The sequence below is a fragment of the Helianthus annuus genome, chromosome 2 (genome assembly GCF_002127325.2).
Source record: "Helianthus annuus cultivar XRQ/B chromosome 2, HanXRQr2.0-SUNRISE, whole genome shotgun sequence".
NCBI lineage: Eukaryota > Viridiplantae > Streptophyta > Magnoliopsida > Asterales > Asteraceae > Helianthus > Helianthus annuus.
The window spans coordinates 134647783-134668094 of record NC_035434.2 but is presented as its reverse complement, the minus strand read 5'-3'; the positions used below and the strand labels follow the sequence as shown (position 1 = coordinate 134668094).

Here is a 20312-nt window from a genome sequence, read left to right as displayed (position 1 = left end):
CATACTGAACCGTGACAAATAAAACTGGTATCGTCTAAACATCAGTACCGGTACTTGTTTTTATATTTTTGGGTTAATGTAAAACATAAGTTGATACTCTTTTGAGCATATCTAATTTGGTTGCTATATCACGTGTCGGTATCAAACCAATTTCGATACTAAAGAGTATAATGTATCAAACCAATATCAATACCAGTAGCGTGAGAATCCCTCTAGCTATGATATAATAATACTCATTAATGAGTATGAAAATTACTTTTTTTTTTTCTTGACTTTTGACACCCAAAAATTAAATATTTCCTTGACTTTCGATGCATATTATAGCAAAATTATTAAGTTGCAACCCGCGTGACCCAGTCTTTTTCTCTGAAATTGTATATACTTTAAGCGTTTACTCGTTCAATTTACATATAAAAAAATTAAAATGTATAAAAGTTACATACTTAGCTGTATCCCACTCCCCTGCCTCAAAGAACAAAAAAAGAAAGGAGATAAAAATCCATCACAAAAATTTGCAATTATTTTTAAGTGCCATTGGAACATTGATCTTTTTCGGATCGAAAGCAACTGAACACTCAACCCGATCAAAGAATTTCGGTTTAACCAATTTTCCCAAAACGTATCCTCTCGATCGAACCACAAAACTCAGTTTCAATGGCACTGGCGCCGTCGGTATCCCCTTCGAGCTCTTCAGTAACTGCCCGCTTCCGTACATCGGTATCTTGTCCCCGATCACTGATACCGTCACCAACCGCTGACTCTTTCTCGATTGATAAAACTTTTTCATCTACAATGTTAAAATTGAATCATATATTAAAGCATTCAGCCATAGCCTATGTTATTATTTATTTTTTTATTGTGTTCTAGCAAAATTATAAGTGTATCTACTATTATCTATGAAGTTTTTAACTTGTTTTGATTTTTATAGAATTTGCTAGTCAAAGAAGCAGACTCGGTTTTTTAGTTTTGTCATATGCTCGTATAAATTTTTATAAATTATATTACCCTGTGTAGCGAACTCCTTATAACAAAAACAACAATATTGGTTCGATTAATTTGTGCCATAGCCCATGAATTATTCGTAAAAAAATTATTTCTAACTGTTCTAGCAAAATCATAAGCATTTTTTTGATGATTTTTAACTTGTTTTGATTTCTACAAAGAAACATACTCATTTTAAGTGCATTTTGGAGCTCAACAATTATTAATTATATATCTAGTGTCATTTATCTTTTAAAGTGCAAGACCCATCTACCTCAACAGCGAACTTTTCAAAAAGAAAAACCCTTTCAAAAACCTCATCTAGATAAGAGGATTATAAAATAATAAAAAAAAAAGGTCAACGAGGTAACGGTGGAGTGGTTGATGAAGGACTTGTTGTTTCTTGTGACCTAGGTTCGACTCTCACTCTCCCCACTATTTTCTGCAGCATCCAAGTAAAGGGCGAATACGGATGGCGTCAGTTCGTCTTTGATGGTAGGCGAGGTTTTGCCGATTATTCCACTGTCATGCCTTCGGGCGGGTGGAGGTCGGGTTTCCGCGCATCTGGGAGAGCCAAGAGGATGGCGGTGGTTGAGTAGTCGACCTTTGTCACAGCGCCCGGTGTCACGGTGGTTGACACGTCGTTATTTACCGTTTAAAGAAAAAGTAACACTCAATTTGGCAATGATGTAATTGTGGAGTGATTGGGGAAATATTTGGTTTTACTTGTGACCCAGGTTCGACTCCCCTCTCCCCATTATTTTCTTGGCATCCACGTGAGGGTGAATACGAGTGATGTCGGTTCGTGTTGGATGGAAGGTAAGGTTTCACCGATTATTCCACTGTAGTGATTTCGGGCGGGTGGAGGTCGGTTTCTACGAGTTAGGAGAGCGAAGGGGTTGACCTTGGCGCGTTCAAAAAATATAATAAAAAAGAAGATTGTTTGTCAGAATTAAGAAGCTTACGGTGCCAGAACCAACAGCAATCTGAGAAAACGAAAGTTCAAGCGGTGTAGATGTGACGTGGAGACCAAAGAACGTAGCCGTATTACGAAACACAAATTTAACGGTGGAGTTCATCGACACCATATCCGTAGCAACTCCAGTAGAATCCGACCCAGCCTGAACCATAAATCTCTCAAACGCAATACTCTGAAAAGAAAAAAAAAAAATCCAAACATCAATTCAATCCACAACCCAAAAAAAAAAAAAAAAAAAAAAAAAAAAAAAAAAAAGTCAACCAAAATTAATCCAAGAACCAACCGTTAGAGTCAACTTAGGCTTTTGCGGCTTAGCCGCCCCATACAAAATACCCGCAAACACAAAGAACAAAACCAAGAAACACACAACAAACCCCAAAACATAACATCTTCGGGGTATTCTTTTTTCAGACACATCATCATCAAGTAACGCTTCTTCTTCAATAGAGTTAAACTGTGTATCCCACGGTTTGGCAAACCTTTTCAAAGCGACGTCGTTTGAAGAGACTTTGCCGGAGAAGCGGGTGGTAGAGGACTCGCGGGAGTGGTGGCCGGCGTAGGATCGGGGCGGAGATGCGGTGGGGCTGAGGAGAGCGGGGGTTGAGTGGTAGGAGATGGTGGTGATGTGCTTTTCGTCATCATGTGTTGGGCTTTGAACGTAGTAGACCGGGCGGCGTGGTGGTGAACGCGGTGGCGATGACGCCGTGAGACTGGTGGCGTCGGAATCGGTCTTGGTGTGTTGCATATTTGGGTTGCTTGTGATTGAAGCTGAAGGGTTTTCTGTTTTGAGTTTATAGGTGGAAACTGGAAGATTATTATGTTAAATGTCTTTTTCTTTCCGGTCAACTTAAGAAAGTTTCGACTTTTGAGTAACTTTTTTTAACCAATCATCGTCACACTGAGCGCTGTGGCAAAGATTGACTACTCGATCGCCGCTAGTCCTTTGGCACTCCGAGATGTACGAAACCTGACATCCACCCTCCCAAAGGCATGACGATGGAATAATCGGTAAAAACTCGTCTCTCATCCAAGACGAACCGACGCCACCCGTATACGTCCGTCCTAAAGCTTGATGCCACAAAAAATAATGAGAAGAGTCTGAGTCAAACCTGAGTTAAAAAAAAACACCAAATTTTTCCCCAACCATTCCACTAATACCTTATTGGCAAAAAGAGAATATTTTATAACCTTTTTTTGTTCACCATCACCTCCTACCTAAATTTAAATTCGAAATAAAGCAACCACTTTATAATAAATGGCATTTAGATTTATTTTGGATGGCATTATATTATTATATTGTTTTTACTTTTAAACTACACCAGTAAATACTAATTATACTTTAATATCAAGATTTGAAGCTTAATCTTTTTTATAATAGACAAGAGTCTCTACTACACAGTTAAATGAAAATAATTTGTAAGAAATTCACTGGCATATAAACTTGAAACTTTGATTGTTATTACATCTATTTAGAATATTTTGTTGGCTTTATATCTATATTTTTTATTTTAATGAATAAATATAATGAAATCCAATAGTTATGTCATGATCACTATTTAGAAAACTGGATCGAATTATTGGTCTGGTTAAATACTCTTAACCGCTTTTAGACTGGTGGGTGTGGCCGTGGCTTTTGGGCATTGTTGACCCTTTAAGGCTGGTTACTCCACCCCGGGTTGGCGTTTTGGTCAATGTTGCCCGCTTGGCGTGGCAATACTGCTTGGCATGGGGCGTTGGTCTGGGGTGACGTGGCTACTAATGTATGGCTAGGTGTTGATGACCGTTTGGCTAGCCTTTTCCACAACACCGGCATGGCCACACCCCTTCCACACACCACTTTTTTTGGGTGTGGACCAGTGGCGGATCTAGAAAACCCTTATAGGGGCAACGTTTCAAAGAAAGGAGTAATAAAATCGAAAAAACGTCATAATTTTTTTAAAATTTACACTACCGTCGGAGCGTTAAGGGGCAACGTAGGTTACCCCTTATTAAGAGGTACATCCGCCCCTGGTGTGGACTGGTGGAGCCCACACCTACCACGTATCGAGCCATGTCTCAAACGCAAACCCTTACACACCCCACAGTCTTATCGGGGCCGCCTGGTTATTGGCTGAACCAACAAACCGGATTAGTGGTTCGTAAGATATTAATTAGTAAACTTTTAAAATCTCAATTTACAAATGTAGACATCATATTAAAATCATTTAAGTCGATCGAATTAGAAGGTAATGAAAAATATGTATTTGTCAAAAATAACTTTCTACAAATAAATTGGTGAAAACGACAATTTAGACAATTGTGATGGCATGAAGTTGAGAAGAAGGTTCCTACAGCCAAATGACAGTTGTCAAAAATCAGAATACATAAAAAGTCCTAGTTGGATTTTTTCAGGGGCGGAATTAGAGGAGGGTCAAGAGGGTCCGCTGACCCTTGGATCTTCAGAATTTTATTGAATTTATATATATAAAATTTGAGTTTGAAAAAAAAACAAACATGAGATGGACCCTCTAATTGTAACCTGTAAAGAAAATAACCTTTTGATGACCCTCTAACTAAAACGTTCTAGTTCCGCCACTGTTTTTTTAAAGGTAAATTTTTCAACAGACCGATAACTTACGCCAGAAGTCTTGGCCCCGCCCCATTCTGTCCTGAGGACTATGTTGTCTTAATCGGGTCCACGCCTCGGTAGAATGGAACATTTGGCTTTCCCCGAGAAAATTTCAGGCCCCTGCCACTTGACAGAAGTTGCACCCTCCACACGAGCCGCCGCCTGTCGAGACTAACCGACTCGCTGGAGTAAATGCACCCTAGTAGAAACCCTCAGGCTCGAACCGGAGTCCAAACCATCATTAAGTTGAGGAAAACCCAATGTCTCACCTTTGATGGAGGTGGGGATCAAACCGGCGCCACTCACATGGCATAGATTCTTTCCACCACTCCACCAAAGGATCAACGGCAAGTCCTAACACTTACATTTTCGTTGGTAGCTCATGTAAACGACTTTTGTGATAGATTCCATCTTGTTTTTTTAATTTTAGTTATAAAATGTTTTGGTTTACAACATTCACATTAGTTTCTTTCGGAGGGTATGGTCAATCACCCTAGAGTGTTTGAGTGAAATCCTACTCAATGGTATTATGTCATGTCAACTCCCCATTCCACTTCTTATTTTGCACTCAATCAGAGGGTATGGTCAATCACTTTAGGGTGTTTAAGTAGGTTAAAAAATAAAAAATTATGATTGGTTGAAAGGGGTTGAGACCCACCATTAAACATCCCTCCCTCCTCTTCTCGCATCAGTGAATATACACCGAAAAAGTGCAAAATTTCGGTGACTCAAACAAGTGGGGGTGGTCACCGATCGGTGAATCCAACTCACCGCACCACTCGATACTAAATCGATACCGGTACTGAAAATGGAAAAAAGTGGTACCGGTATCAATACTGAAAATATCGGTTCGGTACCAGCATTTACCGGTGTTTTACCCGTAAATACCGATTTCTTTTAGGGATGAGTATGTGAAGAAACACTAAATAAACGACCGAGATCAGAATATCTAGGGGGTTTGAATCTGCATAAAGGGGTTCGTTCTCTCTCGTTTGATTCGGTTACAATTGATCTTCTTCTTCGGTGAACTCTGCAAAAAAGAAGAACCGTTAGCCTCGCCAAGGGGAGACAGGGGTTCTCTCCTTGACCCGACTCCGGTGTGAGAATAAGTATGGGTTATGAAGAAGAAGGTGTATTTGAGAAGTGTGTGTAACTTGAATTTCATACCTGAATGGTTCTCATATTTATAGCCGGGAGTCTTTGGGCGGGAAAACCCGTTAGTGAAAAGTTGACGGAAGATGCTAACCCCGTAAGCGGTTGCATTTCCTTCTGTCAAGCTTCTTGATCCGACGTGAGTGCACACGGATCGTGGTTTAGATCGATGGCTGAGGATTTGCCACGTGTAAAGTGATTAAGTGAAGATTACTCTCCAATTACATGCTATCATTGTGATTTCTGGGATGCCTGAGGGTGCGACACGTGTCCAGACGGTTATAACCGTCCTAGTGGTGCACGATTGAATTCCCTTCTAGAAGATTACTGTTGTAATCTGGTGTGACTCCTTATCGTGTGGAATCAGCTTAATAAATAAATCCCAAGTCTGGGCCATAATATCCAAGTCTGGATATTAAGCGAAGGTATTTAAGAATATCATCCTTTACTCATGCAAGGATTTATGATTTCCTTCTGGCGCGCAAATGTTGACTGATGTCGGTATTTCAAGCTCTTCTTTGTGAGACCAGTGCGCGGTCGCGCAAGGTAAAAAGAGCTGAAAGACGAGGTAGTGGTATGGTCCCAAGCACTTATCATAAGGTTTTTGGGACCTTACCCCTTCAAGTCCCCCCAGTCTAGTGTTGCACTTATGCAAATGAGTGAAGCACTGGACTTATGAGAGGGAAATGCTTTTTGGCGCGAAAATATGAATCTTCTATGAGAAAATTTTGCTTTGTTTTTGTTTTTTTTTTATATAAAGATTTTGAAAATCTTTGACCTTAGATGGGACCGTGATCGGAGTGTCGCGCTCCGGTCAAAGATAATATTTATAAGCCCAAATTACCCTTAACAATGTGTTAGTGGTAGTAAGGGGTCGATCCACGAAGAGTATGTGGTTTGTGTGTGGATTCGAATGAATTAAAACAATTGTCACGATTATGAAGCTTACTAGAATAATTTTGTGTTTTTGTTTGATTGAGAGATATGAAATTTTTAACTAAATGAATTAATGAGAATGATTAACAACTACTAATTATCAATTGCAAGAAAACTGTTTACTAGAACAATAATAATAAAAAGGAATCACGCCCGATTTCAGTAATTATTAATCTAGGATTTCTACAAGTTTTAGTTTCAACTCAAATGCATTCGATTAACGGATTTAGTGTACCGTGACTTAAGTGCTACTAGCTATCAACGTCCCGAAGAACGGACAAAAAGACACTTTGTAATCAACACAAGTAAATCCTAACAATGACAACATACAATTACATATCACCGTTTCGCAAAGTCATAACTTTTAACATCGTTCGACAATTCACGAATTCGTAACAAATGTAATACTATTGTCAAAAGTTTCAAAAACCAAATACAAATTGTCACTAAGATGAAACAAGAACAAATTGAAACCCTAAAATTAACAACTACCTACACCGGGGTGAAACCAAGATGATTAGCCTCTCATGGTTGAAGAAGCTTGATCACCGGATGATTGGAACGCGAGCGAAGACATCGTGAAGCTTGTAGGATGAAAGAATGATGAATGACTCGGGTTCTTGGATGATGATGGTGATGGTGAATGGTGGAAGGATGATTAGGGTTTTTGGATGGTGAATTGGGGATGATGAAGAATGAATATGGTGATTCGGATGTTGTGATGATTCTTGATGATAGTGATGGGATGGTAGGTGATGGCCTGGTGTATTGTGGCTCCAAGAATGATTTCAAAACTCTAAGAAGTGTAACTCCCGAAATCCATGACCAAAAAGCCAATAAAAATCGATCTTGATCCCCAAATCACCAAATTCGCGTTTTCAGTTTTGACAAGCCGTCGCCGACGGCCCTCAACCCGTCGGCGACGGGCTTTGGATTTGATGCCTCCGTCCGACGGTTTATCTATCTGGATACGGGACAAAGGTGCCGACGACCATTTCTGGGATGCGTCGCCGACGGGGCCCAGGCCGTCGGCGACGGGCTCTCGTTTGCTCGCTTCCTGTTTTTCGCTTCCAACACTCCCGGTTGACCCGTAACGCACCCTGGTGCTCCGGTTTTCGACCCGGTGATCCGTAAAGCTCCCGAAAAGCTCCTTAAACTTTGTAAAACCTGCATAACACAAATCTTATTAAAAGTAGGCCATTCAAGATTGAAACTTATGTAAAAACACTAAGTTAAGCAATAACGAACACCGGTTTTCAACCATGTATCAGACCGGTACAGTAAATACTGAGTGACATGCTGTCACTGTCAGCTGTTCCTTACTGTCCGTGTTCTGCACGCGCGCGTGTAGTCGTGTTCGTGTTGATATTCACTCAATCTGTTGCTTGGAAAAATGCGATATCCGAAAAAGGTGTTATGGCGGTTACAGATGCTATTTATTGCGATGAGTATATAACGTTTGAGTTGCCCCTTTTCCATTTAATCATTGTTTTGTTGAAACTTTTTCTGTTCCTTTCTTCATTAACCGTCCAAGAAAAGGTTTATCATTTCTTCCTCTTATGTCAACCGGAGAACACGAAGAAGACTTATCTGAAGAAATGTCGGCTGAACTTCCACCGTTAAAGTGGCCCAGAGTGACCATTGATGGTTTGGTTCGGGATCTTAAATTTCCGGGGAACTAGGGTGCTTTGTATCCTGAAGAGGGGCAGACTGCAGCAGATGCTCCGGCTAGGTATATTACCCTTTCTTGGGACTTTTTCTGTGAAGGCAACTTCCGTTTGCCTGTCCCTAAGTTTTTTCTTGAAATCCTTGGGTATTACTGTAACACCCCGTGTTTCCGAATGTCAAAGTCAAAGTCAAAGGTTGACTTTTGTCTGTGTTTAGTTTATTTTATTTTGTATTATGTTGAGTAAGTGTTGTTTAATCAATAAAAAATCGAATGTTTAATCAATGCGAATCGATAATCAAGCTAATCAAATCGAACTCGAACTCGAATTATATGGTTTAAGTGATGTTATACGTGTGCGTGTGCCTTATGTGTTACTTGTGTGTGTTTACTTTATGTTGATATGTGTGGTGATCAATCAAATCGATTCGAAATTCGAAAAGCAATCGAACTCAATCGAACCCGAACCCGAACCCGAACTGTGAATTATAGATGCTTATATGTTGATATAGTAGTTGGGATTAAAAAGTAATTTGATTGGGAAACTCTATCATACTCGAATCATCGTTCGTCGAAATCGAAATGCCAAAAATCGTCGCGAAACACTTGCTGATCGAACAGGACACCCTGATCGAACAGGCCAGCCGATCGAACATGCTGTTCGATCGAGCAGGCCATTCGACCAGAGTTCCTGGCCGATCGGTTAACCCTTTCCCCTTTTGGAAGCCTATAAATAGGGCTGTCATTGTCATCTTTACCACTTTTGGAAAGCTCTGACCGAACCAGCCCTTGTTCTTCACCTTTTCTCAGATTTCTCTCATATCCGGGAAGTCTTCACTCTAATTCTTGTACCTTCTTAATCATTACACGATTCTACACCTTTCTATCTTTCAAAACTTGGATTTTAACCGTGAAATCACCAAGATCTAGGTGTTCTTGGATGATGTCATCATGGTGTTCTTCAAGAACATCATGCTTTGGCCTCATTCAACCATGAATAGCTTAGATCTAACCGATTTCCACATTAACAAACTAAAATCTATCATAGATCTTAACATTTCACGGTGAGAAAGATTGAAAGAACGGATATTCCGACTTTCTTTCAACTCTTTCACACTCAAACACACTAGAACCGGTAGAAACGGAGCTTGAACCAGCTCACTAATCATTCTCATAATCACATGGTTCAAGGTTCGGATTCTAACTACGAGGTTCACCGATTTCGGGTTAAACGTTAAACTACCGCTCCGAACAGTTCATTGGCCGGACTTGGGTGATTCCTGTCTGAACCAGTGAACCAAGTAAGAACCCATGTTCCATGGTTCAATTCGTTGTCAAAATACCTCCAAATCATGTCAAAATAACCAAAACAACCAAGTGTTAGACGAAAGGCCGGCCAGGTCAGAAATGCTAGCCGAACGGCAAGGCTGTTCGAACGAACAGCCCAGTCGATCGGCTAGCACATGGACCCACACATTACAAGTTTCATGAAGTGTACTATTGACGAAGTGATGTTCGATCGAATATGCTACTCGATTGGTAAACATTACTGTTCGAATCATGAGATACTACACTTCAACACTTAACCATTTGCCACCCGATCGAACATACCACTCGATCGAGTGACACTCTGTTAAGAATCTACACTGAGGTAACCTAACCGATCGGTTGGACCGATCGATCGACCGACCTGAAAGGTAAGGATACTTCAATAATTTTAAATACTACAACAAAAACTTCAAAAGTTCAAACCATCATACATAAAACATCCTTCTCAAAGGAAGAAACAATCCACTTGAACTGTCTAGCCGATCGAGCCAACCGGCCGATCGAATGGACCAACCGAACGGTTAGACTAACCGAACGGCTGGGCCGTCCGATCGAACCTGATGTTCGATCGACCGGGCTGTTTGACCCAATCACACTTGTTTCCATTTTTCGCGTTCCTTATCATTATGCTATCGAACTATTCAGGCTAACCTTATTTTCAAGTGCTCCCTTCAATCCACAATCCATCGCTGTGAGTATACCGTTCGGTTGGTCTGTTCGATCGGCCGGTTGGCTCGATCGGCTGGACAGTCCAAGTGGATTGTTTCTTCCTTTGAGAAGGATGTGTTTGTGTATGATGGTTTGAACTTTTGAAGTTTTTGTTGTAGCATTTAAATACATTGAAGTAATCTTACCTTTCAGGTCGGTCGATCGAACGATCCGTTCGATCGGTTAGCCCAACCGATCGGTTAGTACTTCAGAAATCAGTTCTCAGCTGAGTGTCACCCAATCGAGTAGCATAGTCGATCGGTTGGCACTCCATTGCGTCGAACGGGTTGGAAATCGATTAAGTTTTGAAGCATATTATCTCATGATTCGAAGAGTAATTCAATCGAACAGCTTGTTCGATCGAACAACACTTCATTCAATACTAGGCTTCTTGAAGTTGCAAAAGTGTGAAGCCTGGTGCTAGCCGTTCGGCTGGCCCAGTCTATCGAATGACATGTCCGATCGGCTGGGTTGTTCGATCGAACAGTCCAGCCGTTCGGCCAGCATTCTGAGCTGGTCGGCCTGACGTCTAACACTTGGCTGTTTTGAACGTTTTGACATGATTTCGAAGTATGTTGTCAACGAGCTGAGCCATAGAACGAGGGTTCTTACTTGCTTCACTGGTTCGGACAGGAATCACCCAAATCCGACCGGTAAACTGTTCGGAACGGTCGTTTAACGCGTAACCCGTAGTCGGTGAACTTCATAGTTAGAATCCGAATCTTGAACCATGTGATTGTTAGAATGATTAGTGAGATGGTTCAAGCTTCGTTTCTACCGGTTTTAAGGTTTTGAGTGTAGAAGTGTTGAAAGAAAGTTGGAAAACCTTCTTCCAATCCTTTTCACCATAAAAACATGAAGATCTATAACAGATCTTAGCTTGTTTATGTGGAAATCGGTTAGATCTAAGCTATTCATGGTGGAATGAAGCCAAAACATGAAGTTCTTCAAGAACACCATGATGACATCATCCAAGAATCCTTAGATCTTGGTGATTTCACGGTTAAAACTCAAGATTTGAAAGATAGAAAGGTGTAGAATCGTGTAATGATAAAAAAACGTACAAGATTTAGAGTGAAAAACTTACCGGAATGAGAGAAATCTGAGAAAAGGTGAAGAATAGGAGCTGGTCGGTCAGAGCTTTGCCAAAAGTGGTAAAGATGACAGAATGAGGGGTATTTATAGGCTTTCCCAAAGAGGAAAGGCTAACCGATCAGCCAGGGATTCCTGATCGGCTGGCCTGCTCGATCGAACAGCCCGTTCGATCGACTGGCCTGTTCGATCAGGTTTCCCCCTGTTCGATCAGCAGCCCTCTTCGAGTGTTTTGCGACGATTTTCGATATTTTGATCTCGATTAAGGACGATACGAATACGATAGAGTTCCCTAATCAAATTACTTTTTAATCCCATCTACTATGTCAACATATAAGCATCTATAATTCACAGTTCGGGCTCGGTTTCGATTGAGTTCGATTGCTTTTCGAGTTTCGATTTGATTCGATTGATCACCACTCATAACAACATAAAGTAAACACGCACAAGTAACACGTAAGGCACACACACACACGTATAATAACATTAAAACCATATAATTCGAGTTCGAGTTCGATTTAATTGGCTTGATTATCGATTGATTAACTTTATCGCATTGATACTTCCTTCTTTTCACAGTCGATTAACAGTTCGCATTGATTAAACATCCGATCTTATTGATTGGACAACACTTACTCAACAAAATACAGAACACAAAATAGACTAATTACAGTCAAAGAAGTCAACCTTTGACTTTGACTTTGACATTCGGAAACACGGGGTGTTACAGTCTCCCCTCCTTTAGGGAATTTCGTCCCGAAATTAGGCCGAGGACTGCACATCACCGTGTGATATACCAATTTGACGCTTCAGATCTATTTAAACAACTGCGGGTACTTGGCCTTCATGTCGCTTTCGAGTTCCCAAGTGAACTCTGCGCCACGTTTACCTTCCCATCGGACTTTCACAATAGGAATGCGCGAGCGTCGGAGTTGTTTGGTTTGGCGATCCACGATTTCGACTGGCTTTTCCACGAAGCGTAGCGATTCGTTGACCTGAAGGTCGTCGAGTGGTACGATTAGATCATGACCCGCTAGGCATTTTCGGAGGTTAGAGACGTGGAAAGTCGGGTGAACGTTACTAAGTTCCTCCGGTAGTTCGAGTCTGTAGGCGACTTTTCCGATCCTTTCCAGAATCTTGAAAGGTCCAACATATCGAGACGCTAGTTTCCCTTTCTTGCCGAATCTGACTACACCCTTCCAAGGTGATACCTTTAGGTGTACATAGTCGCCAACGTCAAATTCAAGGGGCTTGCGTCATCTATCGGCGTAACTTTTCTGTCTATCCCGGGCTTTTACCAAATTGTCTCTAATCTGGAGGATTTTGTCAGTCGTTTCTTGTAGTAACTCGGGACCGGTTAGTTGCGAGTGACCGATCTCGTGCCACACAATAGGCGAACGACATCTTCTTCCATACAACGCCTCGAAAGGTGCCATTTGGATGTTGGCATGATAACTGTTGTTGTACGAGAATTCGACTAACGGGATGTATTTGTTCTAGCTACCCCCAAAATCTATGACACACGCACGGAGCATGTCCTCAAGAGTACGGATCGTTCTTTCCGTCTGTCCGCCGGTTTGCGGATGGAATACAGTACTTAAGTTTAGTGACGTACCAAGGGCCACTTGAAACGTTTCCCACAGTCTCGAGGTAAACCGAGCATCACGGTCAGAGATGATGTCGCGAGGCGTACCATGATTACAAATGATCTCGTCGGTGTAGATCTGGGCTAGTCGTGCTACCTTGTAGTCTTCTCGTATTGGCAAAAAGTGGGCTGATTTGGTCAGACGATCAACTATAACCCAAATACTGTCGTGACCTGATGGCGTGGGCGGAATTTTGGTTATGAAATCCATAGCTATACTTTCCCACTTCCATATAGGTATCGGTGGTTGTTCGAGTAAGCCAGAAGGTCTTTGATGTTCAGCCTTAACTCTTGCACAAGTTAAACAACTTCCAACATATAGAGCGATATCCCGCTTCATGCCCGGCCACCAGTACTTGTATCGAAGATCCTGGTACATCTTGTCAGCACCAGGATGAATAGAATATCGGGATTTGTGGGCTTCATTCATGATAATCTTTCGCAAATTGGTCCGCTTAGGAATCCAAATTCGGTCTAGATAATAGAATATCCCATCTGATTTGCTTACAAGGTGAGCTCCATCGTGATAGATCCTCTCTTTCTTCAATGTACGCTCATTAAAGCAAGCATGTTGGGCTCCGCGGATAAGGGTTTCGAGATTATACTGGGCTTGAGCATTGCGAATACTGAGCATATAACTCCGTCTGCTGAGCGCGTCGGCAACAACATTTGCTTTGCCTGGGTGATAACGAATCTCACAGTCGTAATCGTTAAGGAGTTCTACCCATCGGCGTTGACGCATATTAAGTTCCCTCTGATTAAAGATGTGTTGTAAACTCCTGTGATTGGTGAAGATCATACACTTGGTACCATACAGGTAGTGTCGCCATATCTTCAATGCAAAGACAACTGCGCCTAGCTCGAGATCATGGGTTGTATAGTTCTTCTCGTGGATCTTGAGCTATCGAGATGCGTAAGCTATAACTTTTTCCCGTTGCATGAGAACACAACCGAGACCAAAGTCAGAAGCATCACAATAGACAATGAAGTCGTCGTTTCCGTCGGGTAATGTGAGTATAGGAGCATTGCAAAGCATGTGCTTGAAGGTTTGGAAGGCAGACTCTTGCGCAGTTCCCCACACAAAGGCTTGTCCTTATGAGTAAGAGCAGTAAGCGGCACAGCGATCTTGGAGAATCCTTCGATAAATCTTCGATAATAGCCCGCTAGTCCGAGAAAAGAACGAACTTCAGACGGGTTCTTGGGCGTAATCCAACTTTTGACTGCTTCAATCTTCGCGGGATCGACGTGTATACCCTGACTATTCACGATGTGACCCAGAAATTGAACCTCCTCCAACCAGAATTCACACTTGGAGAATTTGGCGTAGAGTTGGTTCCCCTGGAGTAACTCGAGAACCAAACGTAGATGTTGCGCATGTTCGGCTTTCGATTTGGAATAGATCAAGACATCGTCGATGAACACAATGACGAAACGGTCTAGGAATGGCTTACACACACGATTCATCAGATCCATGAAAACCGCGGGTGCGTTGGTTAAACCAAAAGGCATAACAACGAACTCATAGTGGCCATATCGGGTTCGAAAAGCGGTTTTGGGGATGTCTTCCTCTTGAATCCGCAATTGATGGTAACCTGAACGTAGATCGATCTTCGCGAAACACTTGGCACCTTGCAGCTGGTCAAACAAATCGTCGATTCGGGGTAGAGGGTATCGGTTCTTGATGGTTAGCTTATTCAACTCTCGATAATCGATGCACATTCGGAACGACCCATCCTTCTTTTTGACGAAAAGGACTGGCGCGCCCCAAAGAGAGGTGCTCGGGCGAATAAAGCCTTTTTCAAGTAATTCCTAGAGTTGGCTTGAGAGTTCCCGCATTTCGGATGGAGCGAGTCGATAAGGGGCTTTGGCTACGGGGTTAGCTCTAGGAATGAGGTTGATACGAAAGTCGATATCACGACTTGGCGGTAGTCCGGGAAGATCATCAGGAAACACCTGAGGAAAATCACGGACCACTGGAATGTCTTTGACTTCGGCCTTTCTTTTCTTTTCCTTCTCTGCTACTACAATGTTGGCTAAGAAAGCTCTGTATTCCTTGCGTAGGTACTTGCTAGCTTGGACACATGACATGAGCTTGAGACCCTTTGAAGCTGTTTCACCGTATACACACAGCTGATCACCATTTGCGAGCGAAAATCGAATCATCTTATCAAAGCACACGACTTCAGCATGGTTTTCGCGAAGAAAGTCCATGCCTACTATGACATCGAAACTTCCGAGTTGCATCGGAATGAGATTGATCGGAAAGATGTGATTGTTAAGCTCGAGAGTACAATCACGGAGAACAGAATTAACTGCGACAGTTCTTCCGGTAGCGACTTCGACTTCGAATGACGAGGGAAGATAAGAGCGCTTACGACTAAGAAACTTCTCGAATTCAAATGACACAAAGCAGTTATCGGCTCCAGTATCAAACAAACACGATGCATAAATACCATTCACAAGGAACGTACCATTGACCACATTGTTGTCAGCCTGGGCCTGGTTCACGTTGATGTTGAAGGTTCTGGCTCGCGCTGCTTGCTGTTGCTGCTGAGGTTGCTGCTGCTGGGGTTCTTGCTTGACAACCCTATTCGGGCACCTGTTGGCAAAATGGTTAGGATCGCCACAGTTATAGCAGACTCGGGCATTTGCTACGGGATCCTGAGCTGCCTGTTGACCCTGAGGAGCTGGAAGCAGAGCTTGTTGAGCGGCGGCTTGAACTGGTGCTTATCGGGGACCATAGCGGCATTGCGCAGTGAAATGGTTGTACACCTTGCAGTGAGCGCAGTAGCGGCAGGCAACATCCACCGGATGATGATAAGTACATGTGGGACATGCAGGGTGGGGTCCTGTATACGCACGCTTTGCTGGCGGTGCACTTGTGACTGGCACAACTTGAGCCGGAATGGCTTGCTGAGGAGCAGCAGTGATAGCACAGTTCTTGCTGGTGCGATTCTTCCTCTTGTTCTTCTTCTTGCTTGGTGCGGTAGGCTCAGTTGCTGATGAGACAGTAGCTTGATGCAGAGACTTTGAAGGCTTATCCCAATAACCAGCCTTTACTCGCTTGTCGTTTATCTCAGCGGCAAACAAGTAGGTTGCTTCGATTGTTGCTGGCTTTGAGGCATGCACGAAGTCTGCAACATAGTCGGGTAGAGCTCGAATGTACTTCTTGATTGCCATGTCTGAAGTCTTGACTTGATCAGGGCAAATGATGCTGAGCTGCTTGAAACGAGCAGTAAGAGCAGCATTGTCACCATCTTTCTGCTGAATGTGCCAGAATTCATCCTCTAGCTTTTGACGTTCATGAGGAGGGCAGAATTCTTCCAACATGGCCTCCTTGAGTTCATCCCACGATAACCCGTAAGCTGCATTGTTTCCCCGCTTGTTTCGTTCAGTAGTCCACCAGTCTCGGGACTGGAAGACGCCGGTAGCATTGAGAGTGCGGAGATCATCGGGACAACCACTTTGTCGCAGAGTGACCTCAATAGAGTCGAACTAGTGGAACAACGCTGTGGGACCTTCCTCGCCAGTGAATTCCTTTGGCCCACATGACTTGAATTGCTTAAAGCAGAAAACACCCTTGCCAGACTCTTTAGGAGCTTCAATCCCTGATCCTTCAGACGACTTGTTGGCATTTTCATAGACGTCGCTCACCGCCTTCGCTACGCTTTTGGCGATGATAGCAGCGAGACACTTGTCTCTCTTTTCCTGGCGGCTAAGCGTTGGGTGACGAGGTCCAGATGACGACATGGTCTGCAATAGACATCGCCGTGGATCTCAACACAATGAAATCGAATCTCACCACACACGTCTAATCTAACTAAAGCTTAGGAACACGACAAGACATGAATCACATAAGCATATAGGCACAAAAGCAGAAATTCCACATAATCACAGAAGCACATAAGCAAGTACGGCACAGAAGCACATAACACATACGTATTTATCACAGAGTCAGTCAGAATACAGAAACCTATCCTTCAAGCTCACGTGTCGTTCGTATAACGATCGCGTATAGTATATCGAGTAACATGTTATAGTATAGCCTAACTTAGTCGTATAGTATTGGTAATATCATAGCATAGTATAATATCGTCTAGATTGCAGCAATTGGATATCGAATTGAGATAGGATAGCAATAAGAGTTGTGTGTGACGATTGAAATGATAGCAAGGTCGAAAACATCTAGAATATAAGCACATAAACGGGTAAAGAACATATAAACACATGAAAATCAACGAGTCATCCGAGTACACAGTTTCGGTGCTCAGAATCGAAACACATAAAATCGAAAGATGGATTGTCTGCGGCTAATAGACATCGACTTCCCAAAGAAATTCGACTATTCACTGTGGACTGGTCGTCACTTTTGACTTTCGGGATCGTGTTTCTGCCTCGATTCCTGGGCATTCCACACGCATTCCCTAGGTCGTACTTGTGAGTTCAAGTCGTTGGAGTCCGTTGAAACTTTGGTGAGATGAAATAAAATTCAGAATAAGCTACCAAGGTTAGGGTTTCACCCCTGACTTAGCAACTTCTTCCTTGTTTTTAGCAAAAATAGAGACGAAAATTCACGCTAAAGTACGAATTTCACTCCTAATTTAGCACAGATTCTTACGTCTCATAGGTAAATACAGATCAAACAAGCAATTTATTCGAGAGTTTGCGGTTTTCACACCTATTCCCAATTAAATCGCTTATCCTTTCTTGAAAATTCGAGTGCAGTGATAGCGATGGATAGCAGAATATAACACATAAACTTGGTCTGTTGGTTCCTAACTATAGTCTAGGTCTCTAAGACAGCGACCCGGACTAGGTTGTGTCTAACCTAATTCCCTATAGTTATGGCTCTGATACCAATCTGTCACACCCCAACCGATGGCGGAGTCATCGGGGCGTGGCACTGAGAGAAACAGATTGTTCAGTAGTTTCCACAACAACTATTTATAATACTCAGTTAAAGATATGTCCCATACCGTATCCCAAATATTAAAATATATGATTACAGATAACAACCAAACAAATAATTCCGTTCCGACAACTCAGATTTAAATAAAAACACAACAATTGTTTATCTGCTTCTAGAGACCCCTAGTTAGACCACTACAGACAACTATTTGTTGGGCTCTAGAACTTTATTCTAGCCTCGCTTTCCTAGCAAGCATGCATCCTAAACACCTGTCACATACGTTAAAATAAAGTCAATACATATAATGTAAAGGTGAGCATACAAGTTTGATATAGCATATAGAGTTCGAAATAGTTTACGCATAACCAGCACGTACTCAGCAGAAAACGAAGCATGTTAATTATCGACATTGATCCATCGATACCAATGACTTCGGGTTGACTATCCGAGACAATTCTCAATACATGATTACCACCGTAATCCATGCAAGTAAATTGTCCTTAACAACCCCCGAGTAAACGGGTGCTGAGTCCAAACTATAGTACTACGTCGTTAAGGCAGGTAGACAACATTCCACGTGTAAACATAATAAACAGGCATTCATTTAGTCACGTAATACATGCAATTGGTTAGCGTTCAATTAATTTGAATAGTGTGATTCGATTGTGATTTGATAAGTAACGTATGTAACACCCAAAAGTGCATAAAGCAAAAAGGGATCGAGTATACTCACAGCGATTGATTATGGATTGAAGGGAGCGCTTGCAAGTAAGGTTAGCCTGAATAGTTCGACGGTAATACGATGAGTAACGTGGAAATGCAAACAAGTGCAATTGGGTCGAACAGTCTAGTCGATCGAACAACAGGTTCGATCGAAGGCAGTGCCTAACCGTTCGGTTGGTCTGTTCGATCGGCCGGTTGGCTCGATCGGCTGGACAGTCCAAGTGGATTGTTTCTTCCTTTGAGAAGGATGTGTTTGTGTATGATGGTTTGAACTTTTGAAGTTTTTGTTGTAGCATTTAAATACATTGAAGTAATCTTACCTTTCAGGTCGGTCGATCGAACGATCCGTTCGATCGGTTAGCCCAACCGATCGGTTATACTTCAGAAATTAGTTCTCAGCTGAGTGTCACCCAATCGAGTAGCATAGTCGATCGGTTGGCACTCCATTTCGTCGAACGGGTTGGAAATCGATTAAGTTTTGAAGCATAATATCTCATGATTCGAAAAGTAATTCAATCGAACAGCTTGTTCGATCGAACAACACTTCATTCAATACTAGGCTTCTTGAAGTTGCAAAAGTGTGGAGCCTGGTGCTAGCCGTTCGGCTGGCCCAGTCGATCGAATGACATGTCCGATCGAACAGTCCAGCCGTTCGGCCAGCATTCTGACCTGGTCGGCCTGACGTCTAACACTTGGCTGTTTTGAATGTTTTGACATGATTTCGAAGTATGTTGTCAACGAGCTGAGCCATAGAACGAGGGTTCTTACTTGCTTCACTGGTTCGGACAGGAATCACCCAAATCCGACAGGTAAACTGTTCGGAATGGTCGTTTAACGCGTAACCCATAGTCGGTGAACTTCATAGTTAGAATCCGAATCTTGAACCATGTGATTGTTAGAATGATTAGTGAGATGGTTCAAGCTTCGTTTCTACCGGTTTTAAGGTTTTGAGTGTAGAAGTGTTGAAAGAAAGTTGGAAAACCTTCTTCCAATCCTTTTCATTATAAAAACATGAAGATCTATAACAGATCTTAGCTTGTTTATGTGGAAATCGGTTAGATCTAAGCTATTCATGGTGGAATGAAGCTAAAACATGAAGTTCTTCAAGAACACCATGATGACATCATCCAAGAATCCTTAGATCTTGGTGATTTCACGGTTAAAACTCAAGATTTGAAAGATAGAAAGGTGTAGAATCGTGTAATGATAAAAAACGTACAAGATTTAGAGTGAAAAACTTACCGGAATGAGAGAAATCGGAGAAAAGGTGAAGAATAGGAGCTGGTCGGTCAGAGCTTTGTCAAAAGTGGTAAAGATGACAGAATGAGGGGTATTTATAGGCTTTCCCAAAGAGGAAAGGCCTAACCGATCAGCCAGGGATTCCTGATCTGCTGGCCTGCTCGATCGAACAGCCCGTTCGATCAGCTGGCCTGTTCGATCAGCAGCCCTCTTCGAGTGTTTTGCGACGATTTTCGATATTTTGATCTCGATTGAGGACGATACGAATACGATAGAGTTCCCTAATCAAATTACTTTTTAATCCCAACTACTATGTCAACATATAAGAATCTATAATTCACAGTT

The 20312-nt window shown here is 42.3% G+C and overlaps 1 protein-coding gene across 1 annotated transcript; it reads right to left on the bottom strand.

The window, feature by feature from the left end:
• Window positions 1–359: 359 nt before the first annotated feature.
• LOC110922243 lies at window positions 360–2749 on the bottom strand. The gene is made up of 3 exons (XM_022166548.2): window positions 2244–2749; window positions 1947–2132; window positions 360–787 (listed from the first exon to the last, which is right to left on the bottom strand). Exons 1-3 carry the CDS (start codon window positions 2703–2705, stop codon window positions 503–505), a joined length of 933 nt encoding a protein of 310 aa, XP_022022240.1. The 5' UTR covers window positions 2706–2749; the 3' UTR covers window positions 360–502.
• Between the last annotated feature and the right edge of the window lie 17563 nt (window positions 2750–20312).

Excerpts from the sequence above, each read along its gene's own strand:
- LOC110922243 (XM_022166548.2), bottom strand. The coding sequence starts at position 2,705 with ATGCAACACACCAAGACCGATTCCGACGCCACCAGTCTCACGGCGTCA. Across the intron at positions 2,133-2,243 it reads AGCCTAAGTTGACTCTAACG|AGTATTGCGTTTGAGAGATT; the intron begins GTTGGTTCTTGG and ends TTTTCTTTTCAG. Across the intron at positions 788-1,946 it reads TTGCTGTTGGTTCTGGCACC|ATGAAAAAGTTTTATCAATC; the intron begins GTAAGCTTCTTA and ends TTAACATTGTAG.